Source organism: Chroicocephalus ridibundus, chromosome 9 (assembly GCF_963924245.1).
Source record: "Chroicocephalus ridibundus chromosome 9, bChrRid1.1, whole genome shotgun sequence".
In the NCBI taxonomy this organism is placed as follows: Eukaryota; Metazoa; Chordata; class Aves; order Charadriiformes; family Laridae; genus Chroicocephalus; species Chroicocephalus ridibundus.
Genome location: NC_086292.1, coordinates 22,491,300 through 22,515,800, shown reverse-complemented (window position 1 = coordinate 22,515,800; position 24,501 = coordinate 22,491,300). Strand labels below are relative to the sequence as shown.

At 48.3% G+C, this 24,501-nt stretch overlaps 1 protein-coding gene across 16 annotated transcripts in view; it reads right to left on the bottom strand.

Moving 5' to 3' along the window:
* Positions 1-24,501, bottom strand: part of MBNL3 (muscleblind like splicing regulator 3) — a 97,753-nt gene that overhangs the window by 7,004 nt on the left and 66,248 nt on the right. For 7 of the 16 annotated variants that reach the window (XM_063347447.1, XM_063347455.1, XM_063347448.1 and 4 more), the window contains 6 exons: positions 18,164-18,364; positions 16,468-16,704; positions 8,629-8,779; positions 6,287-6,322; positions 4,109-4,203; positions 2,569-2,642 (listed from right to left, as the gene is read on the bottom strand). In XM_063347447.1, the coding sequence (XP_063203517.1) occupies positions 2,586-2,642; positions 4,109-4,203; positions 6,287-6,322; positions 8,629-8,779; positions 16,468-16,704; positions 18,164-18,364 (777 nt within the window). In that variant the 3' untranslated portion in view covers positions 2,569-2,585. The remainder of the gene's footprint in view (positions 1-2,568; positions 2,643-4,108; positions 4,204-6,286; positions 6,323-8,628; positions 8,780-16,467; positions 16,705-18,163; positions 18,365-24,501) is intronic. The other 9 variants (XR_010072681.1, XR_010072682.1, XR_010072683.1 and 6 more) reach the window with 7 other exon arrangements.

Genomic DNA, 24,501 nt, shown 5'->3' with positions numbered 1-24,501 from the left:
AACAAAAACAAGAACAAAGAAAGAGTGAGAAGTTACAGAGAGGAATATCTGTATCTTAATAAGTCACTCTAATAAGATACATCTGCATCCTCACTGCGTTGCCCAAGAGGTTGCCATTAGTAGGTTGCAGAGAGAAAACATTTTATTCCCTTAATTTTCTGACATAGGGTGAAATTGCTAATAACACACTTGGCATCCTCCTTAATCTGCACTTAGGGCTTTCCGTTCCCAGTGTGCTCCACACATGCTGACAAGACAATTAGCGAAAGAGGGAGGTGGGCGATTAATAGCCTGATTTTTGAGACAGGACAGTAGGTAGGGAGAGACCAAGGAGAGGGACAGGGAAACCCCTGACCCCCGTTAGCTCTCGTTTCCTTCCAAGCGAGGGATGGGTAGTGACATCAAAATCTGACCCTAAGGAGCCACGAGCCAAAGGTGAGTGGGGCCCAGAGACAAAGCACAGACACAGAAACCCTGTGCTCAGGGCACCCTCTTTGGGGAGCAAATCGCCCCTCTTGGGATGTACTCATGAAAATCCTCCCCTGAAGGGCGCAAGACTCTTGTCTACAGCAGAGCTAGGCTATCCAGCCTGGAGACGAGGACCTCGCCAACCATGGAGGAAAAGAAAAACATCTGCCAGAGCAGCAAGCGTTTCAGTTGCCCGACTCGCACTCAGGGCAGCTTTGGGAATCACCCCTCAGCATTGCACAGTGCCCACCAAGGACCTCGTCTGGCAAAACCCTTGAGCACACGCACAACTTCACATACTCGGGCGGCAGCATGAAGCCACGTGTCCGAGAGATTCGCTGGCAGGGACACAGCGGGTAACAACCCAGGAACCGGATCAAAACACACATGCTGCCACATCGAAATGGTCACCGGTGGGTCTGTGAGCACTGTGGGCGCTGGGGAACATTGCCAGCCTCTGAAGGTGGGTTTATGTCCCGCAGCTGCGAGGTGTTAAGGGGACAAGTGGCAGAGCGGTGGCTCACGGACGCACTCACACCGTCCTGGCGAAGTCTCTGACCTAGACCCTCTCCATGCCTGATCCCAAGCAAATCCCAGCAAATTCAACATGTGGACCCTCCTTCTTCCAAGCAGAGGTTTTTCACAGTCCTTAGCAGCGCGGGTGACGCTTTATTTCGATGGACTGCACCGTGCTCCCTACTCGCTAAAGAAATATACCCCATGGAAGTTCCCTGCCGAGTCTGAAATCACTAACTATTGACAGCGTGAGTTTAAGCACACATACATAAAAGTGAAAAGGATCAAGAAAAAAGAAGCTTCCTGAAATAAATGCGGAAAACAATTTCAAAGAGCTCAAGAACGAGGCTCTTCCCATGCAAATAACCTCCGTATCGGGTGGAACGGACTCTTTGCATGTGTTATGGAAATGGGCTAACATGTCAGGCGTCACGTCTGCCTGTTGTTTGGGAGAGCAGTAAGTACACTGCGTAACACCCATTTTCTCTAGCAGGGATAGCTCAGCGTTCACCCCTAGACTAACAGGGGTCCATGGCCACACTTAGTGCACCATTTATACGTACGGTAGTTTATTTACGTCGGCAGAGATAAAGGCCACTACCAATATGAGTATTTTCTGTTGATTGCTAAAGATATAATTAGAGAATTGCTTGCTAAATTATTTTCCAGAGTTCAAGCACTTGCCTACGTGACCTAAGGAAGAAGCGGGTTGCACACCTGTGTATACTAAATGGCCTGCACTGGGAAAATCTTGTGACCTCTTCTTGAATTGGCTGAACTTACTCTTTACTCTTTTAGGGTAAAAAAGTAGAGCGATTAACTGAAACCCTCAGGGATTTTATCTCATGAACATCAGTGAACACTCACAAATAAAAGCAATGGAAAAATGACGCTGCTGCTACGGCTGTGAAGTAATGCTCTGTAAGTCAAAGAAAAGGACAAACTTCTCCATCGCTCCCACTCAGAGAAGCCCAGGAGCCCAGGACCTGCAGGTAGCGTGAAGGATATGTTGCTTGTGGCACTCATCCTCATCTTAAACATGTACAAAGACCTCTGAAGAAACCCACCATGAGCCAGGCCCCCACTGCAGCTGAACGGCAGATCTCTGCTCGAACCAAGCCAGCCTTGCAGACGCACAGCAGCTGGTGACGACCCAATCCTGCTTACCCCAGGAAAGTATGCCACTAACAGCAAAAGAGAAGTTACGCCTTTTCAGCTGACTCATTACCAGACCAGTCTTTGCCGTCAATAGTGCAAATCCCTGAGGCACCTGCAGGCAGCTGGGAGCCACGCAGAGCGAGAGTAACCTGTAAACACAGCCATCAGACTCGGGGGGATGCGAGAAGGGAGGCTACAAACGCCGTAACACAGGAGACACGACAAGGGGACGCTGCCTGTTGTAAGCCGTGGGGCGGGCCCGTATCTGTGCTGCAGCTGCTGTGTTTCAGTTGAGTAGGCGGAATGTGAAGCCACTGGGGTCCCACAGGCTCCGTCCCTCTGCCCGAGCCAGCCCCCCTTTTGGGGGATGCAGCGCCCTCGTACAAAGCAGTCCACCATAAAGAGAAATACCGAAAGGGAACTTACTGTTCTGTCGGGAACTTCTACATCTGTGAAACAAACATGCTGCTACTCAGTTCATCTACTGATAACTGGGATATCTACAGCAAAAAAAACAAAGAACACAACACATTAAAACATTGTCTTGAGATCGGGCTGCTCATTCTGTCTTCAGTTTCAGGTTAGTAAGTACATCAGTGTCTTATAAAACGGGATCCACGCCCAAGATGTCTTTATTTTGCCACACATTAAGTACAATGTAGCTGCATCACTACTGATGCCTTGTGTTGACTGTACTGGGATATTAACTCCATAGACTACGAGTAAGACAGAAATGCCCTGAACTATCTGGCTGAAACAGGACTCACACAGCCACAGAGCAACGCTGCACAGGAATTTCTGCTTTCTTCCCATGACCAGTATGAGTATACTGCTCAACCTGAAAATAACAACAAAGCACAGAAAAACACTAGCAATCCCTACTGTGAGCAGTAAAACACTGCCTAGGTCTTACGCAGGTGAAACTTCTACTGAAAGCCTCATGACCTTGCGCTAGCGGAAGACTAGAGGAAGCCCCCTGAGATATTACTGACATTTGTCATGGCTAACAGCCTCCTACAGAACAAAGTGACACCCCATTTTCTTTGCAATAGCTCTAAACCTGAGAGCATGACAAATAAAAATGCTAAAATTAGTACTGAGGGGAAAAATAAAAAAAAAACCCAAGAAAAAAAAAGTGTTTGAAATGTTTCTGGTCTAACTGGGAAAAGTTGTGGCACACCAAATTATCAGGAAGCATCACTAGGACAGGTTGTGCATATACAGTTCAGGACTGGTGCGGAAGCAGCCATCACAACTCAGTATCTTCAGAGGAAAGTTTTGGAGAGAATTATGGCTCGGCAGACATGCATGAAATCCTGTACACTTATGGCAGTGCTACAATGGCACGTACTGCACATCCAGAGTCACTTCTGTAGGGATGGGTGACGCTACTGGTGTAAATAAGCTTCACACTTCATAGCCTTGCTCCCAATTTTTTGGGTTTTGGTTGGGTTTGGTTTTTTTTTTTTTGGGGGGGGGGGGGAATGTTTTTAGAGTCCAATCTTGCGGTGGGGGGAAGCCGCTTTGTGTTTTCACTTCCACTTTCCAGCCAGGAGAGGACATGCCAAAATACCACGGAGGAAGGATGCTCGGGGTGGTATTTCTGCTTGAGACTGAAAGCAGAAGTGCTGCAGGTCTTGACGGTATGGTCAGGAGTTTTACAGCCCGGTTTTTCAGGACCCGAGGGGGCACGGGGGTGTTTTTTTTTGGAGAAGCGCTTGGACCCCTGCCAATCGCGCATCCCTATGCTCCAGCCGGGCTCGCCGCCCATCCCTCACCACCGATCCCCGGACACACACGCACACGCACACACACGCGCGCGCACGCACGCACACACTGCCTCTGCGCGCCCGAGCCTGCGCCGAGCTGAGCGGGTCGGGAAGGCGCTCGGCCCCACGCAGGATCCGGCCCTCGCCCGGTCCTCGAGATCTGAACACGTGAAAGAAAGCCATTGAAAGGGCCAAACCTGATTGGCGGTAGCTGTTGCAGCGAAGGGGACGCTGGTGGCAGGAGTTGTTGCTGCAGACACAGTGGTGGGCGTAGCACCGTGCATCATGGGCACTTTCGGAAGGGAACCATGGAAGCGACATACGGGAGGGTGGAGCGTATATATATATTTTTTTGTTTTGTTTTGTTTTTGTTTTTTTTTTTTTTTTTAAATGTAACCATGGCAACATGTGGTGGATTTGGGGGCGTGGCAGGAATCACAGCAACAAGCCATGTGACATCGTCATGAAGGACACATCGGGGCGCAGCATGCAATCACAGTGCAAAGCAAGACAGCGTTGGGAAAAAAAATAAACAAGAGAGAAGGGGAAAAGCCAATTACAATTATAATTAAGGAAAAAACCAAAACATTCTCAACACTTAGTACATTTATAAGCAGAACAATGATGTATTAGACTCCAAGGGCCAAATTTCCAAAGGGGGGAGAGGGTGGGTGTGCTAGCAAAAGCCCACATCAGCTCGCACCCGTGGGGAGTTAGACACAGCCAGTGCATGTTCCTTTGGGTGGGGACATTTTGGCAAGCGCACCCTCCCACCCACCTGGGAAAGCTTGTCCCCTTCCCTCCCCACCCTGTCCCCGCCAGCAACCACAGATACATGATGCACTTTGCAGCGACTGCCGCAGCCCTTTCACCGGGTTTTCTTGCCTCTATCTAGCGGGGACAACGTTTCGGCACGGGACAGAGCTGGAGGCATGGAAAACGCGCGGCTGGCAACCCGAGCTCTCTCTGTACAAATTCAGCGTGCTTCCTTTCCACCTAGAGGGTTTGGCAGAACTCCCCTCTTGGAGGGCTGGGGCGGGGGGGGAGGATGGAGAGGGGAGGGGGCCAAGAGGGTAAAATACACAAATGCGTCTCGACAGCTACAGTTTGCAGAAAGAGCATCTGGAAGGACAACGCAGCAGCAGGGAGCTTGGCAGCCTCCTGAAGCTGCACATCCCACGGTGCTGGAGGGGATGCTCCGGGGCACACACGGGCATCCCCCAAACCCAGGGGAGCTTTGCAGGGCTGGGGAGCTCATTCGAAGGTCCTGGCATCCCCACAAACATGCAGCGGGGCAGCAGACTTGCCTTCCCCTCCACCCCAGCAGACGTGGCCAGCCCTGGTGGGGGGCTCCAGCCACGTTGGAGCACATGGGTTGGGGTTTCCTCCAGGCAGAGGTGTGTTTGAAGGGCTCAGCTCCCCATCATGCAAGTGGTGCGTCGTCCCTGCGCTCTAGGGATGGGGAGGTTCGAGAGCAGGGTGCTTAGCCATTCCTGCCAAAGCTTTCAGACCCGCTCCCCAAAAGCCTTGCACCCTCCCCAGGGCTCTTGCTCCTGCCTCTCTCCCTCTGGCTGAAGCAGGCACGCACCTGGATGCTGGTCGTCTTGCATAACCTTGGTTGGAGAATGAAAGCTCAGCTTTCACCCATCCTGCTGTGGCCAGCAGCTGTACACAGAGGGGAAGATCCCTCCAAGACCTGCACAGGTTCCCAGTAGGACCCAGATGCTGAGCCTGAACATCCTGGATGCCTGCAGCAGCAATGAGCATGTGTACTCAGCCCTGACGCCTCACTGCCTCCCACATGCACCAGCATCGGTACCTCCCTATTGTCCCTTGTACCTGCACGGCTGACACTTCACCGAAGAGATGAATCGCCAGCCAGACCATGGTCTAAGCCTTGCTTCTCTCGCTGTACATCAGCGCCCTGGTCTGGCAGAAGGGCTGACCCCAGACGTGCTCCTCCTTAGCACCTTTATTAAACCAGTCCCCTAAAATATCCTCAGAAGGACAACCAAAAATCCAAACTCTAATCCACCTAATGCCTGATACAAAAAAAATAAACCAACAGGATCCTCCCATTGCTATTTCCTTTTGTTGGATGACTTAAATGGCTTGTAAAGACATTTAAGTGACAATTTTTTATCTCTGCAGCGGAACTAAATAGGCGTGGGAACACATCACCTTGGATTCTCTTATTAGTCACACGAAACACTGCACTGCACAGAAATTAAAAGGGATACAACCATTTAAGCCTCAAAGAAGACAGCGGATAGACAGTCACACCACTCAGCCACCCAGGTTCTCACTGATGCATACTAAACTTGCTGTCTCTTTCAGATTAGGAAAAGTTGAGAAGTTTGTGTAGAAAAACCTACCAACGCTTGCAGTGGGTGTCATGCACAGAACTGACCCTGCACACCATGCATTGAAGCGTGGAAAGATGAACAAAAGGGATATTTCATTAGTGAAGCCTCAGTGTTAGAAATCACTTTAACTAAAAAGCAGGTATTCTCTTTGCAGCATTCAGTATTTAAGCACATGCAAACAGATTCTGCATATTGGTACATAAATAGTTTAAAACCAGTTCTAAGAGATCATAGCAAACCAAATTAATTCTCGAATTCTTGTGTAGTAGAGAATATATTTCTTCTCCCACCCTGGTATTAAATTATATGATCTACCCTAGAAATCAGGGTTGTTTGGGTTTTTTTGGGTATCGCGTATGTTGCCTTCTTTCTGATCATGTCAAAAGAAAACAAATTGCCCTTAGAGGAATGTCATGCTCATGTTAAAACTGACTTTCCAAAAGCAATTTCCTCCTGCAAGCTGGGACCAGGATTCGAAGTCTCTAGTTAAAGCTGAAAGAGGCAGGTGTTTTTCTGGACTTGAAGCAATTGTAGTGATGATGCCATTTTCAACAGACGCCCTGACCTTCCCCCCTGCCATGGCAACCCACGATGCCGATCTCTCAATAGCTGAACCGGAGAAACTAAGATAAGCAACAGCTGACTTTCGCTCCCCTCGGTGTGAGCTCCTACGTGCCTCCTCTCTGCTCTGCTTTCCAGAGCACTGCAACAGCTGAGACCAGACCTGCAGTCTTACGCATGAGGGAAAATGGGGATGCGTAACGTAAATTCATCAGCGATCCGTCCTCTGACTGGAAGTGTGCTGCTCTATCCAGCATTAACGTCTGCAGACGAGAGCAGTGCCAGCAAACAGACCTGTTACGCATCAGCCCTGCGCATAATTTCATTGCCACGAGCCACGGCACAGCAGCACACTGAGAGTGCTGGGTGAGAGCTAATTTATGGTGCTCGCATGAGAAACGCATGTCCTTATGTCAACTTTGGCAATGGCGACCTTGAGGAAGAGGAGCGTGTAGCCAGCTGGGGGACTTGGCATTCTCAAAGGCGTCAGTGTTTCCTGGAGAGGTATTTCCCTTGGCACCTAACAGAGCTGCGGTAAGGTCAGCCCATCCCCTCCCCTCCAAGGGCACTTTGCAGAGCACAAGGCGGGAGGCTGATAGCTGAGTCCCTCCCCCTGTCTCTCCGTAAAAACCTCCACTTCCCTGGAAGAACACCTTGGCAGCCGCCAAGTTCTGAGCGTGCCCAAGTGCGCCCATAACAGCAAGGTCACACGAGCACAGGGTCTAGGTCCCAGCTCTGGACCCACACTCACACCTGAGACAGTCTGGTCTCAGTACAGGACTGTCTCTAAAGCTCTTCCCCTGACTGCAAGGAACGGCAAGGCCAAGGTGCAGGTCCACGGCATTCACCTGGAGGGGCCAGCCCAGAGAAACACTTGGTATGTTTTTGTAAATATCATCCAGCAAGTGAATACAGCACCAAACATTAAAAATACTGGGCCTTCATTTTCTTACGATGCTCTGCAATGACAATAATGATACTGAAAAACGAGCGCTCAATTCTGGAATATTCCTAATTCAGCCACTTATAATACTTACTACTCTAAGCAGGTTTTGTTTTTCATTTCAGCGGTTAATTGGCTAGTCATCAGTCACATCTGCCACATCAGTATTTCAAGTCCTTGTATGAATTGCATCTTTCAATTTTACTCCGAGACCTTAAAAGCTGGGAGTTAAATTGCTTTTGAAAAGCTTAGGCTATCGTACTGGTCAAAAGACAAGCAAAAGGGAAATATATGCCTTTAAAGAGGATTATGTAATTCGTATTTACTAAAGAGGAACAGTTCCCTCTGTAAACACCATGGCTGCTGGAACATGTAGGTCACTGAGGCAGAAGCTCAGAAGGATACCTGCAGCTTCAAGTCAGCAGGCGGATCTACATAGAGGCCCGCAAGACATTTTAACATGAGTCTGTGCGAGCGCTACGCAAGAGTCAAAGAATTAATTTGGGATTAACTACTTGAACCGTAAGGAGAAGAAACAGCAAGTATGAATTCAAGAAACGTGCAGACATTTTTCTTAGTTTGACTGCTTAAAAAAAAATAATAATCCCCAAACCAAACAAAAAAAGGCTAAGAAGGGATCTTTACAAGTGAAAAGCTCTGAATTGTAGTAGGTGAAGGGGAAAAAAAAAAGAAGTCAAACATTAAACATTAACTTTTCATCCATTTTTACCCCAAAACTACATACTAATACTCTGTTACTAGGGGCTCTTACAGATCTGCTCATTAGCTCAACGCCTAGGTCATAAAAAGACAACTACAATGCTGGGGAAAGCAATGAGACACTTACCTGTAGGGATGAACGTAGGCTGTTGCAACTGCATGTTGGCTAGAGCCTGTTGGTAGTGGAAAACGCTTGGGTTAAAGACTGTGGTGGCACCATTGTTTTTTTCAAGTGCTGGCCTCTTTGGTAAAGGTTGAAGTGCACCAGGCGGCAGGGCCTGTGGATAAGGGAGTCATTAAAGACAAGCGGAGTGAAAAAAGGGGCCCAGATGTAGATCAAGCATGCAATAAATAACAGGGGGTCTCGGCTGCGAATCACCTGCAACTGTGACAACTTAGTGAGACAGGGAAGAGAAGGGCGGCTAAATCACAGCAGGAGGAGTAAGTGAAACCACAACTTCACTAGGTAAGCAGTTAGTAAGTGCACCAGGAGGAGGGGTCGAGTTGAGGCAGAGGGATGCTAAGGGAGCTTTTCACCAGGACTGACTTGGGCACACAGGGGAAAAAAAGGCACGAGGAGGAGGAAGGTGAGAGGTGATCACCTGGACAGGGTACTACAAAGAGCAGTTGCAGGCAACAAGTCTTTAAAAAAACCAAACCAGCTAAGAGAAATATAGCAGATGACTACTAAAACCCAATAAAATTAGCATAAGGAACAAATGCCATGGAAGAATAAGGGATGCTTGCCTCTGCCTGTCCCAACACCTCCCTCTACGTACGAGTGCATGTGCGGAAGCGTGCACAGTTGCGTGCAGCCGACCCACGTGTCCAGGCATTAAAGCCGTAGCTGTCGCCAATTATACCCGTAACATTACGTTCACAGTCAAATGCATTTCCACTCGTCTCGACGTGGTCAAGAACAGGCCTGATTCTCCACCGCCTGCACCACCAGCGGATTTGGATCCACTCCCAATTTCTAGGAGCTGGCCTCCAACAGTTAAATACTGCTCACTCGTCATTAACAATGGAAAAAGCCATTCACAAGTCTGGTGTCTGAACCGAGATTTAGGTGGACCTCGCTATCAGGCAAATCCTCTCTTTTTGTTCTATCACACCACTGGGTTTATTCCACCCTGTCAAACCTGTTTCATGATCAGACTTGGTAAAAAGCATTAACCCGACTCAGGAACTTTTTCTCGGTGAGTTACTCATCATTCACCCAAGCATGTCTCAACAGCAAAGTAGTATGTCAGGTTCTTAGGAGACGGGAATGTTTCTAATGATTTACATCTTTTCATTGTACCCAAGTAGAAACCACATTTTTTTCTCCACATTGTGATAGAAAAGGGTCCTTTTTAATTATGCCCTGCAGTCCTTTTTGCACGTAACGCTCCCGTTGACGTCAATGAGATTTACGCACGTGGAAGTCATGCAGAATCAGGTCATTTCTGCCTAGTTGTGTTAGTCTATATCATGTAGCAAAGCAATGGCTGAAAAACAGGGTTATCACTCCTTTTTTAATTTTTTAGTAGGTGACAGTGAAGGGTAGGTAATAGAGGAGGTTTAGCTAATGAAGGGCTAAGGCTACAAACACACAGTACTCGGAAGAGAGGACATAAGTAGAGATTTTAAAGCGTTATGAAGATCAACACACAACAGAATATAAGTGAAAGCTTGCAACAGTTTGTCACCATCTAGAAACAGGTTTCACTTTAAATTTAATTTGCCATAGGAGACTGCTCATCTGAGAAATGTTAAGCAAGACACTTGCAGGCAAAACATTACTCCATCCTACCTCTTCACATGGTGGCTTTTGTGTGGTTTTAATATTAAAAAAAAAAGAAAATTGGAAGAAGAAATTGCATTTGCAAAACTGCCCTCAGACATGCACACATCCTCTGCTAATGCTAGCAGGCATCCAGTGCTAGCACTGGGACGTAATCTTTCCAGACTTCTTCTGGCTAGAACCAAAAGACAGCAGTCAAACACGGGACAACATTCTCACACACAGACAACCAAAACCTTTTGCTTAAGGTCCGTATTTTGAGAGAAGATATTTTAGGTAAACCCCTAAGAGTTTCCATTTCTAGGGAAGCCTTCATTGATATCTATGTTAAATCTGACCGTATCTACATCTCGCCTATTTAATGATGGCTGCGTGAACGTTCCTTCAGGCATGGGACGGATTTGCAGCTTGTAGAGACTGGAGCAGCTCCACTTACACAGTGACTGAAGAACTTGCTGCTTAAATTCGTGCTCCTTACTGTGCATGATTGCAAAACATTCTTTTTCAGATGCTTCCAAAATCCCCCTCAGAAAAAAAATTACTAATTATAGCAAAGCAACTCTGCCAGGCACATAATGGACTTTTGACTCTTTGCTTCTTGGCCAAAGGCTGTCACCACTCCAAAATGCCCATTATCCCATAATGGCAGTGCCAAAAGCAGAACAGCTGAAGGCTTTGAGACCTTGCTGTGATGTCCTGGCTCCTTACAGGACAATCCCTGAGCCCAGCGTTGCAGTCAGAGCGAGCATACAAACACCCGCAGGCCATAGGGACGTCAAGGCACAACTGTCTTCCCCATCATCTCGCCAACATCACCCTTGCCCCTAGCCTGCTACAGCCCCTTGGGAGCAAGAGAGAGAAAGCACCCCCACTGCTCCCTCAACAGCGGCTGGGTGGAGAAACCCAAATAAATGCAACATTTCCAAAGTCTTCTAGTGAAACGAGCACACTGCAGCAGCTGCTGTGCAACCTGAAGGCCAGCTCTGCCAGGTGGGCTCTGTGGGCACAGGAGCCAGGAGCCTGTCTCCGTCTGCTTCTGGCTTGACGCAGCCTTCTGGGTCACCTCTCCCATCCCAGCAGTTGGGGGAGCATCCATACAGGAGCACGCCCTGAAGACGCACTCCTCCTGTTGCCAACCCGTCTAATTTCAGATATCAAGGTGCCAGAGGGCCTAGGGGTACAGAAGGATCTGGCTTCACCACTTCTTCAGCCCTTGCATTGACGTACGGGCCTAAAGTCAGGAGAACACTCACTGAAAGGCTATCTACAAATGCCCAGGTGTCTAAAATTGCACGCGATTAAGTTGGGGCCAACACAGCTCCTGCACAGGGATCTGGCAGGGACACTGGAGCAAGCGTGTCTCGTCTGAAATGGGCCAGAGTGTCTGTAACGGTCTTGGGATCTGCAGGAACTGTAATAGCTTATGGTGAGACAGTTCTGTCTTGCACCATGTCCTGGTTCTGAAGGAATCCCCCAAGAGTGTCTTGTAGCACCTACAAAAGGCAATGGGAGACTCCTCACCACATTTTGACCTTACCAAATTCTGCAGCAAGTGCCTCTCCACTGCAGGACAGGAGCTAGACTAAATCCTTACTTGGTGAGTTTACCTCATCTCGCTGCTTGGGATTTCCCTCTGGACAAGCTCTGACCATCACAGATGTAGCAGTGACCTCCGACTAATCTTTTCTAACTTTCTGTGTCTGCCGTGTGTTTGTGCGCGCACGTTGGTATGCAACCTATGCAACACGATCAGCCTGTCTGCACTGCTGAAAGGGTTAATTCACTCCAGTATCCATGTGATAGCCTGCACCAATCCCAATGGAACAATTCCCACTACAAAAATGCCAGGCACTCTCCCCTTTTTGCACTGGGAAAGCCACATTCCTGCTGGAACACAAGCATCTGAACAAAGAGGTTTGTGCCACTTCTCTGCATGGCGTGGAAGGCAATCTTTCAGCATGACTGACAGACAAAAATGCTCTGCATGCCAAAGTCAAAATTTCCCACGTGCTGGTGAAAAATCCTCCCTTGTTATTTTTTGCAAGACAAGGGCTGGATTAAACCTTTCCGACAATTTAATTGCACCTCAAAGTTCCCCTCAGATGGCTGTCTCCTGGGAGCAGATCACGCTTTCACCCCTTTGCACTTTGCAAAGTGGGGCCGAGTCCACATCTTCAGTCCAAGGCACTACGAACACAACACGACCGGAGAGAGGGCAGCGGCAGCGCCCATTCCCTGGCGAGGATCATACACGTTCTTATGGCCACCGTGAATCCTCCTCCGGTGCAGCCTTCCCAAAGGGTTCAGAGGAGGCGACACATTCCAACAAGGCGGTTGCAAATCCTCAGATGGTTCAGAGCAGGAAGGCTATTAGAAGTAACTTATCCAATGGGGTTTGTTAAGCAGGAGAGGTCAGGAGGGTAGGGGAGTTAAAGGGCTTTCCCATCCTCCGCCAGACTGTGTCTCCATAGAGAGGTAGCTCTTGGAGGGGGCAGCAAAGCACCGTGCAGGTCACTGCCCGTGCTGGCTTTGAGGATGCGGCTGTGCCAGCCGCCAGCACTGGGGAGTGAGAGGCTGTCACGTCATTTACACCATAATTCCATGACTGCTGGTGAAAGCTGGTCCCTAGCCGTGTTTCCTACTGCTGTTGTCTAAAACCCAGATAAGGAAGCCTCTTGACTACTTAAAAAACCCAAAACCAAGTTTTCAGAGGGGAAGGGGAGCAGATCAGCTCTGCTTCCCGGCTCTGGGAATGGGGAACAACACTGGATTGAAGGCTTCAGGACTCCCCTGCGTCCACTCTTCCCTCTCCTCCCCTACAGCTGGGCAACAAGAGTCATTTTTTGTAGGATGCACTGGATCCCTCGTTATTTGTGGTGAACAGGAAAGAGCTGTCTTCTACGGAGCCAGGATGGACAGCAGACTGGAAGGATGACTTTTACCTCACTATGAGTGTAACGAAGACAGGTGGAACGTATTTGAGACTCAGAGAATAATAAAAAACAGCTTATAAAAAGACAGTTTGCAGACAGAAGCCTTGGAAGCGGATCCTGTGCCTGAAGCAAAAGGCACCCATAGCGAGGTCCCTTTGCTGTATCGGGGGGGGGAACCAGAGCCAGCTGCAGCGGCAGAAGTCTCCCAAGCTTACCGAACATGACCCAGCACAGATCTATGTGGGTGCTGCTTGGCTCTTTCCCTCCGCTTCTCCTAATGCCAGGAACTGCCAGGACTGGAGAGATCCTGAATTTGTGCCGTTCCCATTGCACAGAACACCGTTTTGCAGGGCAGTACCAGCCGGACCCTGCCGGGCAAGGCTGTGCTGCTGGGCATACCACAAAAAGTTGCTGGATCTGTCCCGCACCACCCAGTCTTCTGGCATACCCAACACACCGCAGACCTAATGAGTTCAATTCTCACTGCACCATCATGTCTCACAACTCCAAAGCTGCTGCTGTTTGAAAAAGCACCTCAAAACCCAGTGCTGCCTTCCCCCCAAGGTTGTTCGCTGCCTCCGAAACGCAGCCAGGTTTCAGGAGGCGAAGAGCAGCCTGTAAACAGATGGGTCCAGGGCACAGAATTGGCATATCTGAGCGGACGCTGCAACATTTCTGGCTGGGATGGGCAGTCTCCTCAGGCACTAACACCACAGACCAAGCGCGGACGGAAAGCTTTCATGCAGACTACGATGGTTACGTGCAAAGCGAGAAGGTGAAAGGTCAAAGTACCAGGTCAAAGGTTGCCTCCAGCGGTCGCTTCAGTGATCTGACAGCTGGCTGAGTCTTAATTAGCAGGCAGCGAGCACATGATGGCAATGGGCCAGGGAGGGGGGTCAAGCACAGTAACAAAAACAGCAAGCAGAGGTGTGTCAAGAGAGAGCAACATTTTGGGGAGGCGAAGAGAAAGGAAGAAAAAAAAAAAAAAAAAAAGAATGCATTATACAATATATTAAAAAGACGAGGCATGCACAACGTGGGGTGGCTGAGTAATTACCTGGCCTAGCAGCTAGTCAGCTATTCTGCCTCAGTAAATTTGAAAAGTAAAGAAATATCATCATGGGACGTGTGCTGCAGAGCATCCTCACTGCAGCTGGCACAGCAGGTGAGGAGCGCCCAGGGGATCAGCACCCGCAGGGGGATTTGCGCTGGGCTTCAGCCCTCATTCTGCAGCTCCATGCCATGCAGAGGTCAGCGGGAGCGCTTCTGGCAAGGGAAGGACCACCGGTAGAGAAGGGAGGTTCAAGCCCGTGCTTCAGGCCATCTTCAACTGGAGACTATGAGCCTGACCCAGTTGGACCTGACTTTGCTGCACAGACTTCAACCAAGTGTGTCAAGCTACTACTTGTGCATGTCAAGTAAGCACAAGACGAGGTCCCTCAGAGAGATCTTCTGAATTTAGGTCTGAAGTAATTCAAAATCTATTTTAGAAGGTACACCCATGTGTCTGGCATGTTTTTTTTGATCCAAGAAAACTGGGCACCATTCTTCCCTTTATTAAAGTCTTATTCCTCAACAGGTACAGTACATGCATCAAACCTTGAAAAGTCAATGAATAATGTAAGCTGTTTTGGTAGCAGGGGTGATGCAACAAGACATCAATAAATATTTTAAAGGTTCTAGTTAACAGCATACAAATAAGGTTAATTACATTTTTAAGAGAAGCCAGTGGCATGAATAAAACATGCACTGGCTTTGGTTTAGTAGCAGTGTCCTAGATAATTAGTGAAAAAGTAAAGATTCAATTGTAAAAACGCGAGTTTCACTTCAGAAGGTTATTTTTCAACAGACCTGGGCTCTTGTTTCAACAATAACAAAAATAGCAAGAAATCTAATAAATAAACTCTGCAGGACAAATAAATATTGCAGTATAAACTGGTTCTTCAAATTACATTCCAGATAATATTGATGCTACAAGGAGGGCAAGCTGTTTAATTTCTAGAATCTTCCTGGTTTTGCATCATGTTTCACCATGAATGAAAAGCAACCTCTTTAACCGTCTTTAAGAAAAAAAAAAAAGATATTTAGAAAAATTTTAGTAGCCTTACTTTTAAATCAGAAAGGAGGCAAGAACCTTTTTAATATTAGTTATTAAAAAAAATAATTATCACAGAACAGATGAGGTCGGAAGGGACCTCTGAAGACCATCTGGGCCAACACACCACCCTGCTCAAAGCAGGGTCAACTAGAGCAGCTCGCTCAGGACTGCGCCCAGGCAGGTTCTGAGTATCTCCGAGGACGGAGCAACCTGTTGCGGTGTTTGATCACTCTCATGGTAAGAATTTTTTTCTTATGTTGAAATGGAATTTTCTGAATTCCAATTTGTGCCCATTGCCTCTTGACCTTTCAACTGGGCACCACAGAGATGAGCCTGCCTCCGTCGCCTTTACTTTCCCCATCAGGAGTTTACACATATGGGTAAGATCCCCCCAGGGCTCTTCTTCCCTCCCCAGGCTGAACATCCCAGCTCTCTCACCTCTGGAATAAACACGTTCCATTAAACCAAATCCAACAGAATGGCAAACATCTACTCCAGCTATGAATCTGATCTAGTAAGTCTTCCTTGACTTGTTTTTAGAGCTGTAGATATTAGAAGGCGCAATTCAAGCTGAAATGCAGGTGGGACCATCTCTACCAGGTCCAAAGTAACAACCAAGTCAGGAAGTCACCCTTGGGTTTGAGCCCGGTCATTTCGCTAAGCCTCAGCAAAGGCATCAGGCACAAGTTCACTAAGTTCCAACAACTGATATTTTGTCTGCTTTTAAGTCAGTGGAAATTTTGCTACTGACTTCAACAGGCCAGGATCCCCCTAGAAAGGATGTATTATGGGATGGGCAGTTTTTGCTTTTGTTGTGTACTGAGGAAGCTAAACTGACACCTACGACTTAGCCAGGGAAGGTGTTGGTTCCAGGTGCTGCTGTACGTACATTCATGTCACGTCATGACGTCATGCCAGAAAATCGCAGGGTTTGCACCACGTCCCTAGCTGGTGAGAAGTACTGCGCCACTCAGGGCTTCATGCTATGGTGAGCACACAGAAAGGATGAAGAGATGCGATTCGTACTGCACGTGCTCTCAGCTCTCCAGTCAGCCATTTACAAAGCACTCAACTTTCCACAAGTGACACGTATGACACAAATGAGATCACTTAGCGATGGAAATACAGCTTGAGAAGAGTTCTGCTTACCATTGCAGCTGCAGCTGTCTGGTTCACCTGATGTTGAGCTGCCTTGATTTTGGCTTGCAGGTGTGCAGGGGGATGAAAGTACTTGCATTTCTCCCTAGAGCACCGACCTTTGATGTAATCCATGCAAACTGTAACAGTATTTTCATTTGTGTCTATCATTGCAATATCTATAGGGTGAGCATAGCGGCAATCATTCTCACCACGTGTGCAATTTCCACGCTGAAACTCTCGACAAACCTTAAAAGAAAGTCACATTGTTGAAAGTCACATCAAGTTACTCTTTGTTCAGCATTTTCAACACACAGTTATCGGTTCAGTCGGCCACATTAAACTACGTGCGTATGCTAAATCCATGCTCATCTTGGGTAGCACATATACCAACAGTCACTGGGGCAACTGGTGCTCCTCACAGCTGGTGCAGGGTACGAAAAAACCCACAACACTACCAAGGCTGATCACCAAATGCAAGCGAAGTACAGAATTTGTGCAGAATGGAAAGTGACCCCCGGGAAGTCCGTATCATTTTGCCCAAACTTACGGAGCTCAGGATTCCTCCTCTGCCTCTAAAGCTTAAACGTTAATAACTCTGCCATTTGTGTCTCAGATAGATCATGTATTTGTTATGGAGCATAATCCCAGGTAGGGTATTTAATTCTAAATGTTGCATGGTGCTGTTATTTGCAACAAATTAAATCTTTCCAAATTTTTCCTTAAATATAAGAACCTCTTTCACATAAATAGTCTTACCGCCCTCCACAGTAAATCTCTGCCCCTGGGGTTACGTGACAGGGCATTTGATTACACTGCAATGCGTTTGTAAGGTGTTACCAAAATTGCTAGCTTTATGAAGATACTGCAGATCCTCGTAAGTCATGAGCACTGAAGCAGCAAAGTCAGAGAAAAAGGTTTCACAATACAGATCTGCAAGGTTTCCTTGTCTGAGGAACTAAGAGAAATTGCTGAGGTCTATAGCTGATGGTATAGATCATGCACCAGTGCGCTCTCAGACTCAGCGCAGGGAAAGGTGAGACATCATCTGAGAACGGAAGGAATCAGCAAAGCAATATAAAGTATGTAACACAAAACAACGTGTTTTGAAATTACACCCTTCTCCGCTACCTTTCTGGGTTATAATTTATACCTGCAGGGGCCTCTGAATTCAGGTCCTCGGCCCTTATCTGCTGCAAATCCTCTGCTTAGGGTTTGAAAGACATTTACAGCTCCTGCAACACCAAGGCCCAGCACGTCCAGCTAGCTGGGCAGGGAAGAAGATGTCTTTCCAAAGCCCCGTAGCCAGCATTTCCAGCAGCGTAATGCTTGAAGCGTGCTGTAAAAGCTCCGTAAGCCGATCTCAAGATGAGCAAAGTGTCTGTTACTTCCAAAACATCTCCCACTCAACTCAGTGAAAGGGCAGACCATCTACCTGCATTTTTTAGTGTGGTAGATCACACAGAAAACAACCACCCCAGCCTTACTCGAATGCGCCCTGAAATCAGAAGACTGCTCCCAAATTTCCAGTGACTTCCAAGGATTTGGAATCAGACCCCCACATGAGAATCTGCTCAAGCAGAGAGCGGCAGACTGCGTGGGGAAAGCTGCAAGTTAAACTCTGCACTATGCTGCATCGGGTCATTCTAGCAGACAGCAACAGCCCTGTTCTTTTCTGTCAGCAGTATCGTATCAGACGTTCAAATACCTCCAGTTTATCCGTACGCATCAGTTTCTGCCCAGCAGAGCCTCCTGGTACTGTAACAGTAGGATTTCCGGAAACCAGGACAGGAGTATTTGGTAAAAGCTCTGCAGGAACCAAGCCCATCCCAGGAGAAACATGACTCAGGTAGGGACTAAAAGCCATCGTGGGGCTTGTTGCAAGTGATGGAGTCACAGGAAACGTTGTCTGCATATAGAAAGAGAAAAACCAAAATATTAGTCAAAAAGCTCTGTCTGGGATCACCCATCAAAGCCTTCAATCCTTTTACACAATTTGATTAGCAACATCAAAATGCTGTGCTCTCCAATCTGTTCACTTATCGCCATTTACTTGCGATCCATTTGTTTCTCCTGACTCACGGATTTGTGACTCATCCTGAACACAAGGCATCTTTATTTGTCAGATCAAAGCATACTGATGATCCTTATAGTTTAATGACACAATTAAGGATTTCATGCCAGCAATTAGGGCAGGCCCAAATTAAACAGACTTCTCATTCCCAAATACGTGTCTTAGCTTCTGTATGTCTACACCGCAATGCTGTACGGAGACCCTGAGACAAACTGCAGCTCCAGGACCTGGAAGCAGGTAACCCAATTAGCTACGTGGTTGAATTCACCATCAGCCTGCACCGAGCTCAGCGTTACCATGGCTAGTCTGGCCTCGGGTAGACAAATAGGATCACTTAGAGTCAGACAAAGCATCTCTGCTATGGTACACTTGGAGGTCTACCATTCCGCACATCGGAATTTGTTTCAGACTGTCAACAGCCTCCAGACAAAAAACATTTTGCAGGAGCATCCAGAGCCTATGCTCCACGTGAATGGCAGCAACAGGACACCAAACTAACTAGTGTCACAATCTGCCAGACCTCATGGCCTTGTCAAGAGCAGGTGGGTCGTGGGCTTGGAAGAGTCAAGGACAGAGCGTACCAGATGAGGTGTCTCAGGTGGGCTAGCACAAGGCACAGGAGCCCAGCTGTGCTGTGAGGAGCGATGTCCCCATAAGGAGACAGACCAACGAGCCATAAAGATCTCGACTGCTTCTGATCCCTAAATGGCATTGGGCAGGCCCTGCAAGCACAGCAGGGCTTCAGTGCTGGCGGCCAGAGCAGTCCCCCAGCCTGAACTGGGGAAGGAGCTGCCCTTCCGCTAGGCAGGCAACACCACACCAAACTCCTAAGCAGCTGCTCAGTTTGAAGTCTGAGCACAGCCCCTATAGCTGGGGAGTTTGTAAGACCATAAAGCACCAGACCTGAGGTGTGTTTGGGAATGAAACCAATTCCAGCTGATGGAAAATCCCCCCTGCAGACCAGAGCCTGCAAGGCAGCACTCCTGCTCCTCAGCAGGGGCTCAACTGGCCCTGGGGCAAGCAGCCTGCCACTCACAACCCTTGGTATCTTCCCATCTCTGCTCTGCTCTGCTGTCAGCTCCGGGTTACAGTTAAAGCTGTTCACATTTGCAGGCATACGTGATGCCATCCTTGGTAGCTAGAGCCTCCACACGGCAACAAAAGCAAGTGTGCTTACAAAATGGCCTGGGGTGGGTTTTTTGGCCACACACATCACCACCCCCCCAACCCCGTGCTTTTATTTTTGTACTTCTAGCCTTGTGGGTTTCTAAAAGAAAGCATACATGGACAGTGTGTTTCTCGACAGCATCTTCGTACCAGTACTTTCATACGCTAGGCAACACTTTGCTTGCTGCGGTCTGGAAGAATCCAGCCCACAGTACCAGCAGCCAAGCTGTCCTAACCTGTCTTTGCTTAACGACGCCCCCTTCCTAAGGTCAGAGTGACAGCGAGCAGCTCCTGAGATGATGGGAAAAGGGATGACAGGTCACTTCCAGCATACGTCCCACTTTCTCCCCCACGATGAGGAGACACAGCCTCCTGAATCAGCGGTGCTGGGTGCTTTAAGTGTAGCAGAACCAAATAATCCTCTCTCTGGGATGGATTTACAATTTTCCTTCTTTTGAGCCTGAGCCAAGCCCTGCTGCAGCTGATGGGAGACTTTAACCACTAAACCCAGAGATCCTCCAGTCCACAGCCCTTTATTAAATCATTTTCTTCTCTCTTTCAGTTCTCCTTGGCTCCCAGACATCTTTGAGCTTTTGCTGCTGGAAAAGCTCTTTACGGATCTTCAAACGCTGTGACTCCCTCAACGCTGTAGTGAGAAGGCAGCGTCCATTGGACTGTTTTCTTTTGTGCAAGCACCGGTAATTACAGTGTCGTCTGTCTGCTGAACTTCTGTCACCATTTGCACTGTAAATGCTGTTTTAAGGGGTTTCTCCAGCCTAGCCAGTTTGCACGGGATTACGCTGGGGCCCAACAGATGCTGTCAGTACGTATTTTTGTGTACCCATAGTAGCCCAAACCTTGCAGTACATGTGGCTTGCACAAACGTGCAGGCAAATCTACCCCTATGTGTTTCCAGCACCCAGTACAGCAGGAATCTCGGGCATCCTGACAGAGGACGTGTGGCACAGATATTCCTCCAAAACTTCAGGAGATCCTTTAAGGCAGGCTGTCCCTGCCTGGGCTCCCACACAACCAGGAGCCAGCCCAAGGACCAAGCTGGTTTCTGAGACAGGGGGGAGATGTTCCTCCCTCTATTCAAGTGGAGAATGCCAGGGCATTTATGCAGCCAGGGAGGAAGGCTGGGGGCTTGCAATGCCTCACACTGAGTGAATTCAACAGAAACTGCTGGGAAAGGGTGTGAAACATTTGCGAAGAGATGATATATGAGCCCCTCTACCAAAGCCACTACAAACTGGAGGCCGGTCCTGCTACCCAGAACACAGTCCCCATCTCCAAGGCTGTTCCCTCAAGAGCAGCCCCTCTGCTCACTGGGAACAACTGGCATGGGCCAAGGCATCTTAAACCAAGCTGAGGTGAGCAAAGATGTCCATGAAGAGCAACCGAGGAGTATGACCTACTCCTGATCCTGGGACCTGCGGAGAGGTGCACAAAGGAGCAGGATGGGTTTTTCTTTGTCACTGCTGCTACTTATTCACCCATTTCCATACCCTGGCACCTGCTGCCACGTTCCCAAGATTCTGCCTGCCTGAACTGTGTGCCCAGGGCTGCCAACTGAATGGGACAGCTCTGCCCCACAGCCTGTCCGTGGGCAGGGGAACCGACACAGCAGCCATGCAGGCGTCTTCAGTCGAGGCACAGCTAGAGACCTCACAGACCTTGCTCAACACATTACACTTAAAAACCCAATGCTTTTAAGTCTGAAGTTTGCTACGCACACTGAAAACTGCTCCTTTGTAAGCTGGCATCAGGGAGCTCTGTATTTATTGTGGCTGACGAGGGGAAAAGATGGGCTGTGCTCATTGCCAGCCCCGACTGCCTGTCTTGGATTGGGAAATCCAGTCTGGCTCATGCATCAGTACCAGTAATAAAGATGCTGCCAGCCAAATCTCTCCTCCTTTTATGTCTGTGCAGGTCCCTTGTGCCAGGCCTGTCCTGAGGGAATTCGAGTGAGTTTCTTCCTTGCAACCAGAATATCACTGTAATTTCTACTCCAAATGGCACTGCTCTCCTCAAATGTGTCCCATCCACCTCTTGTGATTGCACCCAGCCAGGAGACCTGACAGATAAATATTATCACTATACACTAAAAAAACCTCTCAATTTAGTTGCTGTTGTGCTCTAGGGAAAAATAGAGGGATTGAAAGTATCACCACTTACCCCTTGAAGCTCTTGCAAATTCAGGAAATACAAGGGCAGGTTTCCCTGCAAACTACCTTTTATTAACCACAGCACATGCAGACACTACCAGTAACTCCTGAGCAGAGGCAAACAGGCTACAGAGCAGTGGCAGAGGGGTCCAGACTGGTAACAGCTCACAAGACTGGTTTACTGAGTATTAAAATGCTTGTGAGAATAAAAAAAAAAAAAAAAAGCTGAAATGACTCCGGCAGCTCTGAGCTCCCCGCAGACTCTGAGCACAGCAGCCAAAGGCGTAAGCAGAGAGAAGGGACCATCCCAGGGAGGGGTGTTTGTCACCACCAGTGATGGCAGAACCTAGAACAGCTGATTTTGTTAACAAACTAGAAGTTGCATTCAATTTGCTTAGCAGAAATTGTGCTAAAGCTAGAGAAGAAACACAGGGTGGGTGTGAAGAGGAAGGCAGAGGAGCGGCTGGTGTTTTGTCGAACACAAGCACTGTCTCAGCTGGGAAGTGTTGATTCTGAGTTACCTCAGAACCTAAAAAGGGAAAGCCTGAAAATGAGAGACCCAGTATAAATACAGAGGTGTTGACGACCTGAAGGAGGGGAGACAGGGTTTCTGCTAAGCAGCTACACATGGAAAGCACACAAAAAACCAGTGACAGCTTTTATTATAATCTGGTGATAGAAACACAGGAGATAAAGATCTCACACTGCCAAGGCTGAAGACCCTGACATTGAAAACATAATTGATGCTGTTCAGGAAAAGCAAAAACCTGTGTTCCCCTCCAGTGCAACTGCATGGGGTTGGCTGTAAAGCCACCCCTCTAACGTTTTTACTGAATGGAACAAATGCATGCCCAAAATACCTATCAAAACATGCTCCAGCACTCCTTCCAAGCCTCACTGGCCAAGTGCGTTGGTCACCCTGTGCTTTAACCTCTCAGTCAGCACCAAGGGGCAGCAGCAGGGTCCTGCTGCCCCAGCGGGTGGTGCAGGGCTGGGTTAAAGCCTGGGTTGTCTTCAGGAGCACGTGGGACTCAGAGCTGTCAAGACACCTGGAGAGACAGTCCTGGCTACACAGACCTTGACAGGAAGAAGAGATGAAGGCTTGAAAACAAAGCAAGGGGAAACGACTTGGCAGGGCAGCAGCAGAAGCAGGTGTGTCAGCATGGCTGTGCTCTACCCAACTGCTGGTTCAGGCACAGCTGATGGCAGCGCCTCGCAAGCCACTGCCATGGTCCACCAGGTCAATTCAGAGCCGGTGCTGAGGTACATCCACAGCCAGCTCCAAAAGTCTGTCTCGCACTGCTGCAAAGGGACAAAGTGAAGGCGGGGATCAGGCCCAGGGTGCAGCGCTTTTTGGGTGGCCTTGCTTTGGCACGCACGTGGCTCAGAGACGGTATCTGAGAAACCAGACATGGCATTGGTCAAAATGGCTCTCCATATCGATGCTGGAGCCCCGCTCTATCCACCTTCAATCTGACTTTTACGCAGTCTTAACAGAGACAGAGGCACGAAAACAGCCCAGAGAGCTTCCAGCACAGCTCAACCAAAGCCAGCAGTCAAGGTGGATTTGGACTTTCAAAACCCAAAACTTTAGTTACTAGAGTCTTCCTACTTGGTACCTACATCGTCTCTCCAAGGTCCCTCTGAGACGAATACACCAATGCTGAGTAAATACGCTGCTCCATGTCCTTGTCTGACTTGTTTTAAAGTACTATAGGAAGCAGTCTGTTTGAAACTGCACCACGGGCACCAAACGTTTATGTGATTCTCAGCTTTGCACGGATGGTTAGCCGCAACCTCAGAGAGCAACCAGAGACTTCATAAGCTCACACTAGCAGCCATTAATTCACACCTCGCAGGTTCCGTGAGCAGCGTGCAGCAGGCAGCCCACCTGGGACACGGTTCTTCTCCGAACAGCGCCTTCATTAAACAGCCATCATCAGGGTCCTGGCTCTGGGTTCAACAGGAAGATTAGCTCTTGCTGGATGTCAGCAGTGGTGCAAGAAGATCTGGTGGTGAATGTTCAGATGCAAGCTCACAGACAGACACATTCAAGGTCATTTCAGGAAGCATGGTGAGAAGCTGCTATGTCAAGTGCTGTTTTGGTTGGGGTTTTTTGGTCAGGGTTTTTTTTTTTTTTTTTTTTAACATGGTAGATTTTCTAGTGAAAAAGCATTTCAAAATGTCTAAGCATTCAGCTATTGTTTGGAGCTATATAGCACACTGTTCCAAACCTCGTCTCTGGCAAGCATCCCCCAATTAAGCAGGCATCCCGTTGATCAGCTTTCTAATCACATGGGATTTGTTCTGCTGCTGCATCTGATATAATATTTTCTGCTTTGAAGAATTTCACGTGTAGCCAGGAGGCCCCACCCTTCTCCATTTAGAGAGGAAAAAAAAAATTCTCAAAGCCCGCTTCCACTGGCCGCATCTTCAGGAAATCAAAGGCAGGTGAAAGAGCAATCTCTTGTTTGTCCTGAAATTGGTGTGGAGCAAGTCGGGCAGCAGGAATTAGACCAAGAGCTCGTTTACTCCGCACAAAAAGGAGTGTGGGAAAGCAGGAAGGGAGCAGTCATCGCAGAACAAAGTTTTATTTTTCTTCTTTGCCCAGGTCTCCCTCATGGCACAATTCAGAAA